Source organism: Acinonyx jubatus, chromosome X (genome assembly GCF_027475565.1).
Source record: "Acinonyx jubatus isolate Ajub_Pintada_27869175 chromosome X, VMU_Ajub_asm_v1.0, whole genome shotgun sequence".
NCBI classification, from domain to species: Eukaryota; Metazoa; Chordata; class Mammalia; order Carnivora; family Felidae; genus Acinonyx; species Acinonyx jubatus.
The window spans coordinates 58,923,619-58,934,639 of record NC_069389.1 but is presented as its reverse complement, the minus strand read 5'-3'; the positions used below and the strand labels follow the sequence as shown (position 1 = coordinate 58,934,639).

Genomic DNA, 11,021 nt, shown 5'->3' with positions numbered 1-11,021 from the left:
AATTCCAGGGTCTGTTGCTGTTCTGACTATGTAACCCAGCTATACCAGTCCCTTCAGGTTCTCCATCAATAACAAGGGAGAGGATTAAATTGGATTGTTGCTAAGGTCTATGTCCATTTTCAACGTGGCATGTAAGTCCCAAGGCGGTAGCCTTGGTCGGGCCTCCACTGAGCCTCAGCCACTAATTGTGTTCTCATTTTGTAAAGTGACTGCTTTTCTACTTTAGAGCTCCTAAATATCTAATCCTGAATAGATTAGATTAGATTAGATTAGAATCCACCCAGCTCCAAACCCCCTATATAGCTCCTTTGCCAATTTCTGCTCTCACAGAGAGTATAGACCCTGGCAGAAATTTTATTTGAAACGAAATTTCAGTTCTGAAGCCAAACTTCTTGCTGTTAACTAGGTTGAGTATTTCACCCTTGTAGGCAACACACATACCAAATCTAGATTTTTAGATATGTTTATTTTGTTCCAAACCTTTTGAGGATTTAAATGTCCCAGATCTCAAGCTCCCAAATTTTGTTCGTTTTCCTAGATTTAACTGTGGTGCATTAGAGGCTGCATCCTACCCGAAATATTAATACTGAGCTGCTTTCACCAACCAGCATTCTCTCCAAAAGCACACAAGCTCACACATGTATATGCACATATGTGGAAGAAATAAACTGATATCCCACTATGTCATGTGACAACTGATAGGGCAGATTTGCGACCTGTGAATGTCTTTCCTTCATCTGGAGAGAAGTAGTTGGCACCTGATTTTTAAGAGCTATCTTCACCTTGAGCAACAAAAGATGCTCACCTCAAGGCCTTCACCTTGAGGCCCTACAGAACTGCCCTTTAGTGACTTGGTAGGGGAAGGACAGGAAGAATGAGAGCAGGGGTTTGTTGCTCCAACATTTTCAGTGGTCAGTTACAAGGCTTCTGGGGCCCAGCTCCCCCTGTTTCACTGCTTTTGGAGCCAACAGGATAGTAATTAGGCCCCTTCCTATCCACAGGTCTAAGAGCCAGTGGGTTTTCCTTTGGGGGGGTTGATAAAAGCTGGACTAGGACCAACGGAGGGCATACAGGACTTTGGACTTGAATGAGGCCATCATAGGCCCACCATGCCACAGCTGCCTGTTTGTAGCGGAAAATGTTATGGGTGGGGACCACTGTTTTCTTTGGAGCTCCTCACAGGCAACCTCATCCTTCTGTCCCTGGGATGGCCCTGTCTTAGGGTGGCAAGTCACTGTTAGCTCCTAGTAACGGCCAAGGATGCCTGACAAGAAGGTGATGAAAGATTAGAGTAACAGGAGCACAACAGACAAATGCCCAGAATAGGGAGAAAGAGACACAAAGAGACCAAGTAAGGAGAGAAACTGAGCTCCTAAGGGGGTGAGTTGTGCTAGCTTGGACACAGCCTGGCTGGGAATGCTCTTCGGCAAGAGTGTTGCCCAGAATCTGGGCATAGGGGAACATCTGGCACCTATTTCAGAGGGATTAAGATGGTCCAGAAGCTACCTTTCCTGGCACCTTTAATGCCTGCTAAGCAGAATGGCTCAGAATGCCCAGCATGGGAGACACATTCAGTGATAAAGGCTAGGAGGCTTCCCTCTTCCTAAGAGAAATTGTTCAACACTACATGCAGCTGCTGCCTCTACCCTTGGGGCATCCAGGTTGGGAATGGGATTTTCCCTAAAACAGTCCCTTTCCTGCCCTGACCCAGATGGTAATATTAACCTATCATTAATAATGAGAGATGGAGGAGTTGGTCCTTTGCCAGGTCAATAACTATTGCCTCTCCCCCAATCATGCCCTCCCCCATCATCAGTCCTCCTCTGCATGCTGAAATGAAAGGAATTTCTTCACATTTCGACAGATGAATATAAAGAGGGGGAGCTGGTAGTGCCTGCAAGTTACTGCACTGGCCTGGAAACTCTAAAAATCAGTGAGTGGAGCTTTATGGTGTTTAAGATCCCTTTCCCTATGTGATATTCTACTCTTACAGTTTATAATTATAGAAGCTTGAGCTAAAAAGTAAGATGTGGCTCAGCCTGAGATGAGTGGAATTAATGACATGTTAGGGGTGGGCTGGGCCAAGGTGAGGCTGATTGGCACAAGCTCTAGATCCCTCCTGTCTTCAAGCACCCATGCATCTATGACAGTCATAAAAAGAAATAGAGGGGGAAGAGAAGGGAGAAGAAGCAGTAAAGGAAACAAATGAAGGGAAGAAAGAAGCGGACTGTTAACCAACTGTATGATGGGGAAACTGTACACTTGTAAAGTGATGTCACCCACAGCTCTTGGGAAGCCACAGCCCTCAGAGGCTCTGAGATTAAGCAAGGCTCATTGTCTGATTTTACCTCTCTGCCCTTTCTCTTCCCCTTTACCAATGGTTTCCAAGGACAGATGACAAGGAAATCCTGAGCACACAGAGGCTTGGGTCTTCCCACCAGGCTCCGAGGGACACAGTAGCACCTTTGGAAGTTGCTTTTAGTGGGTGACTAGCAATCTGGGGCCAGGAGGTACCATCTCCAGGTGTTAGAAAGTATATGGAGATGCTCCAAAGGCCAGGGGGATCCCAAGCTTTTCTAGCTCCTGGGAGAAGGACCCTGGCAAATTTAAAGGCATTAACAGGGAGAATTTGGTTAATGAGTTTAACAGGAGCTTTGGCTCCAAAGGGGATGGTCAGGTGTCTGAACTGCTGTGTGTGCATGTTTGAGAACAAGTGTGCTGATGGCAAAAATGTAAAAGCTGAGCAGGGTGGAGTGAAGGGAAAGGGTTGGGGAGAAGCACACAATGGCAAGGAAAACACATTAGATTGGTTCCTCAGGGATGGGGGAGCCAGGCAGCAGCTCCCCATTAGGGTCTGCATCAGGGGCCAACATTTTATCCTTGCTGGAATCCCTTTGCTCTTTCTTGAACATCCTTTGATGCATCAGAGGGACGAAGAAGAGGATTATAGCCCCAATGATTGGGGGCACACCAGCAAAGTAGAAGGCCACATGGTAGTCCCCAAAACAGTTGCGGAGGAGGCCTGAAATAAGAGAGACAAGTCAAGTTCAGCTTTGCCCTTTTGCCCAAAGGTGCTATCTGCCTCTTTTAGGGGCCATCACAATGCCTATCCAGTGGATCTTGGCCTGCACTACCTTTACCCAGGATCCCCTCAATTTAAACATTCGCAATGAAAAAAATAAAACCTCTGTTACAAATTCAGGTGGCTCCTCTCTGAGGTAATGGAGTTGCAGGCCCTTGAGGTTAATGCTTATTATGAAAGAGGCTAATAAAGCTTCTCTTGAAGTTCTCCATTTTTTACTTTCATGAAGCTACAGCTTGACTTCCAGTCACTCCTAGGTATGGAGTTAGGAGGGAAGCTAGTTCAAAAGAGTTCCACAGATGGCCAAGTCTTGACTTGATTTATAGTGATATACCCTCCACCCCCAACTTAGGCTAAAGTGTTCTTATGGAACAATTCAGCTAAGTTTCTGTTTTCTCTTTCTCTTAAGTGCCTTTTCTCTGAAGTTCCCATTCACCCTAAGGGAAGGCTGTTTGTATATCCTTCATCCGGTTATAGATATGGTTGGCCCCTCTGGGTTTCTATAGGTTCCTAATAACATGGATATGTTTGGCATGGTATGCAAGTATTCCCCTGCTTACCTTCAGAAGCTAACATGGGGCACCTCACAGGAAAGATGATCACAGAAACGCTACTGAGGAAAAGAAAGTAGGCCCTTGGGCTGCTTAGATGGTAAGCAAAATGGAAAGAGATGTGGATTCTGGGATCCACCTCTGGGACTGGGGGCTGGGTAGAGGCTCCCCTCCTTCAGTGAGCCCCATGGCTGTTGCACAAGGGCGTGGGTGGAAGCTTTTGTCACTGTCACACAGCATGACATGCCCTTACAACACCTTGCACACAATTGGTGTTCAAGGGATATTTGTTGAGTTAGCCCAGTTGGATAGCCTAGGAAGGCTAACCCACAAATCAATATTTGCATTAAATCCTAAAGAAAAGAAATGGAGTTCTCTTTTCATTGGTTTTCCTTGTTTCCTATGTCCCCTGGGGTATCAACAATGCTCTTTTGGGAGAGTGGAGAAGGAAACTGAGAATACTGAAAGACAGCAAGCCAACACTTTGCCTACTACCTGCTAGAAGTAAGCCTCACTGGCCCAGTCCTAGGATTTGGTTTTAATCAAAGTCTCTTCTACAGGCTTAGTTCAGAAGCCAATAGAGAAGGAGGGGGAGCATCTCTAAGTCTTAATGAAGCCAGGGTCCACTTTCTCTTCTCTTTCTGCCCAACTACCTTGCAAATAATTATTTGCTTATAAAGAGAAATATAGAAGACACTGAACCAATAGAATGATCAAAAAGCCAAACCCATTTCTCTCTTTACCCTCCTGGAATCATCCAGGCTGTCTAAAATAAACCCCACTGAAACAGATAGAGAGCCATGAACAGCCCATTCCCAAAAAATGAATCCATGCACATATACTGTAGTTAACCTCTTCCACTAATAGAGGTAAGAGGTTTCATACACTTCGGCAAGGCTGTTTAAATAGAGAATAAGAGTAAAAAAAGGACTTACAGCAGAGGTACTCAGGATTGCTAGGGCCCAGGGAAGACAGGACTCCCACACTCATGCCCTCCCTGTAGTATCAGCCTCACCTGCAATGGGGGGCCCAGCAATCATCGGCAGGGCCATCATGCCAAGGAGGTAGCCAATTGCCTGTGAGGCCTGCATTGGGCCCACCAGCTCAAATGCGATGGGGGCCATGATGGTGATGAAGAAGCCATCACACAGGCCCAGGAAGAGGCAGACAACGATGAGGCCCCCAAAGCCCCGGCACAGGGGAATCATCATGGACATCAGGCCCAGGAGCAGGAAGGAGATGACCTGGAGGAGCAAGGACCTTAGGTCATGTTGTGCTTGTCAGTCAAGACCACATAGCAAATCATATCTCCTTTCTCAGGGTTTCATTTCTACCATCTATAAATTAGGACAGGGAGTGTCAGCAGAGAAAGCAGTTGGGCTAAATAATTACGTAGGCCCTTTCTAAGTCCTGCACTGAAAGATTTGAAGTTTTTAAGACAGTCCCTACTTAACTGTGATTCCATCAACATTTTTTAAAAAGGTAAGGGGCATGGCCCCACCCTTAAGAAGTTGTCTTTTCACTGGACTCTAAGCTAAAAGAAATTGCTGTTGTTCTGATCTTGTGTTTGGCTGCCCAGGTATTAGGGTCTGGGATCAGATCATGCTGGTGTTCTCAGATCCAAGTAAGGTCTGAGAAGAGGAAGAGAAGGAAATGAGGATAACTTGAATGATGATTAGATGGGGGCATGAATGGAAGGCAGAGCTTTCTGAAATAAGAAAGGACGCAGCGCTCATTTATTGGGTGACCACTTTTAGAAAACACCTTGGCATGAAGAAGACCATTGGGAGGTTCACCCAGGTTCCTTATGATTTAGGAAATGAGACACACCACCCATCTCAGCATGGCTATGGGGTCCTCTGGACTTGGTTGGGTACCATGCAAAGACAACAAAGGGGATTTTAAGGAGAACCAAGACACTAGGAGGGGGTCTAGGGAGCTGAAACAAGTTCAGGGGCACTGACTAGCCACTGGGCTTTCTTTGGGCTGAGCAAAATGACTCTAAAACAAAGAAGCTGCCTTTCCAGAGGCTGGTTTTTCCCACTCAAAAGAGAGAAGAGAAACTGGAAACACAGTTGGTCTTTTGATTAAGGTCATCTGCAACCTGTGTCAGTGAGCCAGACTGAAGACCTGGGCTGCAGGCAGGGAAATAAACCCCCTCCTCTCACCCACTGTAGCCAGCAGAGCCAGGTCATCGCAGGGTCAGGGGTAAGACCTGATCTGTTTACCAAAGCCTTAACAGGACCCAGGATTTTCTAATGCTTCACACAGGAGGGTAAACTTACCCAGGAAGTGTAAGTGACCACAGAGTAAGGGTAAATCACCAAATCACCACATGGATGGGATAGGAGGGTCAAGGCTGTTTCAAGCCCTAAAGATTTTGTGTTGTACTGGCAGTGGGTTTGTTAGGTTGATTGGTTGGTTTTCAGAGAGGATAAGAAATGTCCTGGACATGCCATGTGAGGAAATCTTTTTGCTAGAAAACTTTTTGAACTTTGCCTAGGCTGTTTTGGGATAGCTAGGTGGAATCTAGGAATAAGAACCCTGATATTCCAGCTCGTCCTCTAGGAGATTCATGCACAACTAGAAGATAAAACCAGATCCACCTATCAACCAAGCCATAATGGTATGGCAACTAAGAGTTAATAGCGTTATACAACACAGAGGATCCCATTAACTGATTTCTGTCATCTCCAGTTACTACCTATTGTATCTAGCTGCTGCTTAACATCCTCCATGAGGCCTTGAAAAGTTCAGAAATTAAAAATCTCTCTTTAAACTGAGAATCAGACCTCAAGAATTGGCCCAAAGTGAGGTTGTCCTGCAGGCTGTCACCATTTCTTTTCTAGCAGACTGTCAAGGGGAAGTCTGTATATCAGATACATGTGCCTGTCTTTTCCAATAGTAGGAAGTACAGGGTCTAGTGGGTATCTCTTCAGAACCTGAAGTTATGTACACTCCTTTCCTCTCCCAAGCCTATACTCCTGTATCTGACCCAGGGAGAAAGGGAGGCAAATTCCTGTGATGGAGTATCTTGAGCAGCTCAAGAGGAATTTATCCATTGTCTTGTGTTCTTAGCCTGAGACACTTGCCAGAAAGATGAGTTTGGACTCATATTTCCCTTTCTAGGTCTCAGTTCCTCAATTTGTAAAATGAGGCAGTTGGACTATAATTGATAAAGATATATTTCAGCTATAACATTCTAAGATTATTTTAAATTACTCTAAGTGGCAAAGTTGGGTCAAGTAAGACTGGAAAAGGGGAGAGAATGTTGGGTGGGTAGGGGAAGTGATCAGCAGAAGCACTGGGTCCTAAGCCTAGTTCTGCCTCTGACTAGTTAATGCCTCCACCTCCCTTGGAACTTTCTCTACACAATAGACAGCAAAAGTTGCTTGGGCCCTACTTCTCTCCTAGGGACTGTAATGAGAAATGAGCTATATGGCTAGACAGGGGCTGCTCTTTTCCTCAAGATAAAGTCCTGGCCCAATGCCAGCACTGTTAGCATCTTGGAGCTGCTGATACTGACAGGGAAGACATACAGGGGTGGCATGTGGAAGAAGCTGAAAAAGACATACATTCTCCTATACAAAAAGCCACCCAGATAAGGCAATTCTTGATATTTTCCCTGGAATTCAAAACTTCATAACTGGTTTATCTCAATCACAGTCTTTTGAGTTGACTTTGGTCAAGTTACTTATCTCTAGAACATGGCTCTGCCACCCATCACTTAGTATAAAGTGAAATATGAGAAAAGTGCTACATATGAATTCAACTTTGCCATGACTGTCTGTATGTCTTTCTCTCAGTTTCTGTGTAATGAGATGTTGGACTGGATAAACCACAAGGTCACCCCCAGCTCTGACAAAGAAGATTCACCAGCTTTTGCAAATCTAACACAGAGTTAAACACAACAGAAATCCTTAATCATATTCTTGTCTAAGACGTCTTAGAATATTTAGGAAAACACTTGAAGCTGTCAGAAGACAGAGAAATCCCTACTATGAGAATAGTCAGGGCCCCTTGGAAGTGCTTTTAGGGCTTCTCCAGGAGAGTCAGAACTCAACCACCTTCTTAATGGATTATTTGTGACCACATGTTTTGAAGGGCTGATGTTGTCCCTTCACAGGGTTCCACATTTGTGGAAAACATTGTGCTAAACCAAGCTGCAGGAGCAAAAAGCATGAGCAAGGGTCAAAGAGGCATTAGTGCTGCCAGGTATACAAAGACAGACAGCTTGAGCAGTAGTCCCAAGCAAGACCAGAGCTCAGTTCACACAGAAACTGCCTGCAATATGATGCACTGTGTTACTGTCCAAAGGATTAAAATCTTGCATGGTTATAACAGCTTTTTACTTCCCAAATCCTGGTTACACCTATATTTCTTTTGATCCTCCTCTGTAAGGTAAGAGAGGAAGGGCAAGAATTATTCTTATTGTACAAATGAGGAAAGTGAGGCCCAGAGAGGGGAAGTAAGGTTGTGTTTTCTGGCACTATTTTTGCGTCCATCAAGAGGATAATATTTGAGAGCCAATGCTTGGTGCAAGTAACTCTGGAAATGTAAGAAGTGATTGACTTGGTCCTGCTGGCTTAGAGGAGAGAAACACTGGGCCACAGAGTACTACAGATGCCCAAGACCTTCCAAGAGAGTATGGAGTAGCAAGGAGATCAGTCCTCAATGGGAGTCAGCATCTAACTCCTAGCCTCAGGTTTCCTATTTCAGATGGAAGAACCATTATTAATAAACGCTTTCTTGTAAGTGTTCTTACAGGTTCGATTTACACAGTGCTCTCACTGGATGCTTACTCCATCTTGATGAAGGAGGCAGAACAAAGATGACTGTCTTCATTTGAAAGCCAAGCAAACTGAGGCTTGGAGAATTTGATTGACTTTCCCATGCTGAACAACAAGCTTGTGTCAGAGCTGGCGCCCAGGGCATAGTAATGATACAACCTACCATTCTATCCCAAAGGCTGGGGGTAACCTAGCATCTGTGGCAGGCTTTTCCTCCCCACACCACTCTGATCAGGGCAAGGTGGTAACACTCACCTGCAAGTAGATCTTCTTAAGTCCAGGAATGGAGTCACTGACACGGCCCGACACAAGACGCCCAAGGCCTGAGGTAGCCCCAATACACACCAAGAGCACCCAGGTCTGCTTGATTTCCAAGAATTCCTCTTCCACATATTTCATCTGAAAAGTATAACACCAGGACCCCCAAGGACAGGGGGAAGAAAAGGAGCTGACTGGTTAACTGTTGGTATATCCAGAACCCTCTACTGCTTGCTTTCCTGGACCACAGCAAGAGCTCCCTTCCCTTCAACCCCCTCCTTTGTAGCCCTAGATCCAGAACAAGCTTTCTGGCTACTTCTAATTGCTTAAAAGGCTTCATATCCCTTGGCTTTTTGGATTCTGGGCTTCTGAGCAACAGCTAAGGGGAGTGGGTATCTCCAAGCCCTGGCTTGAAGGACAGAATACAGCCTTAACAACTAAGAAAACCCAAGGGCTCCCCCCAAATCTCCCCATTCCCTGACCCAGAATTGATATCCTGGGGCAACAGCAGGTCACCAGGGGAGAGAACTAACTTCCATGTAAAATTTCCAGACATGTGTTTTAAGAAACACAAGATCTATGGAAGATAATAGCTGGACTATAACCAACAGTTCTACGGTAGTATAATTTGGGTGGATAATGGTTAAATGAAGCTAAGTGGGTTTCTTTTACTGCTTGATTTTTTGGTACCTTTAAAAGATTGTGACAATACGAAGCTAGAGAGATTGATTATACGTTGTTTCCTAAACAAATCATTTGACCACAAAGACCAGCATTCCACAGAACACACTCTTAGAAAACCCTGCCCTTGGGTCATCTCAGCCAGTCTTCTCAATCCCAATGATGCTTATCTTCTCTTGAAAATCTATCTAGATTTATCAAGGGGGAAAAATCTATCTAGATTTATCAAGGGGGAAACAGGCATGGACTTTCCCTTTATGAATTCTACCCATTTCCCATTGAGATCTTCCCTCAGTCTGTGTTCTTTCCCACTTTCGGTCTCTTCAAACACTGTTTGGTCTCTTTTTTCCCAGGTCTGCCCTTCTAGTGTCCTCCACCTCTATTCTCTGGACTTCAGGCAGGCCAAAGGCAGCTTCCTAGAGGTAAGGTGGGCCCACCCTAATATTCCTTACCAGGTGTACATAGGGAACGAAGTAGCCAAGGGCAGCAGCAGCAATCCCGAAGGCCCAGATGCGGTAGGTACGTTGGCGGAACACTCGCATGTTGAAGTACTTTCTAAGCTGAGCCAGGATGCGTTGGCACAGGGTGTGGACACCTCTCTTGTTTGGGGTGTCCTGAGAACTGGGTAGGAGTGGCCGGTAGGTGAGTGAAAGCAGGGTAAGAATAAACATGAAGGTACTCAGCACCTGGAAGGTTTGGGCGAGCTTGATCTTAGCCCCCAGTGTTTTGATGAGAAGAGGAAAGGATATGGAGAAGATGCTACTTCCAGCAGACACCACACCATTGGCCAAACCCAGGCGGCGTTGGAAGTAGTGGCCGAGGATGACGAGAGATGGCTGAAAGGCGAAGGAACAGCCACAACCAAAGAGAATCCCATAGGTGAAATAACGCAGGCTTAATGAGCTGTGGGAGAAACACCAAGAACTATTCTCAGCAGCCTGACCAGGAATCTGTCTGCCCTTTCCCTTCACCCTCCTGAGACCTGCATACCCCCACCCTTAACCCACAACCCCACTTACCACTTACCCTCAGAAAAGACAAGGAACAGGACTTAATAATAATGCAGATAGGGAGACAGAGGCTCAGAGAACTAATTCACCCAATGTAGCATAACAGGATCAGGAAACTTGGACTTGACTCTTGGTCTGTATGACTCTAGTTTGAATCATAGTACCCAATCAGAGAGAATCGTTGAAAAGAATGCCAGAATCAACCTATGCAATGGCTTGATAAGAGACTATAAGGAGTAAGACAGGGCCTTAGAACAGTTTCACCTACTGCTCACCTAGACACCATGGGTAAGCTGATAGCCAAAGCTTTAACCCAAGTAACAAAAGTCTGCAAGAGTCCAAGATCCTGGAAAGTCAAGATCCTCCATGGGACTCTACTACCTTTTTCCATGGTAGGGGCCCTTAATATTTCAGAAAATGTCTGAGAGACACCTTATCTCCAACCCTGCCCAAGGTCTGGATATCCCATGACCCTTTACTATAGGTCCTAGATGATCTCCCTGGGGATCCTGAAGTAAGGAGTCCCTTTAACTTCCAGAGCTTTGTTCCTGTTGCTGGACATGATATGGATTAGCCTCTCAGAGTAGCCTAGTTGCTTGATGGGAAGTGGAGCCTCAAAGAAGCTGTGGGCCTGGCCAAGTAAGATAGG

General features: G+C 45.5%; 1 protein-coding gene across 1 annotated transcript in view; it reads right to left on the bottom strand.

Moving 5' to 3' along the window:
* Positions 1-447: 447 nt before the first annotated feature.
* Positions 448-11,021, bottom strand: part of SLC16A2 (solute carrier family 16 member 2) — a 137,673-nt gene continuing 127,099 nt past the window's right edge. Inside the window, exons 3-6 of the mRNA XM_027053723.2 lie at positions 9,815-10,265; positions 8,679-8,822; positions 4,649-4,877; positions 448-3,022 (exon numbers count right to left, since the gene is read on the bottom strand). Coding sequence (XP_026909524.2) covers positions 2,802-3,022; positions 4,649-4,877; positions 8,679-8,822; positions 9,815-10,265 — 1,045 coding nt within the window. The 3' untranslated portion in view covers positions 448-2,801. The remainder of the gene's footprint in view (positions 3,023-4,648; positions 4,878-8,678; positions 8,823-9,814; positions 10,266-11,021) is intronic.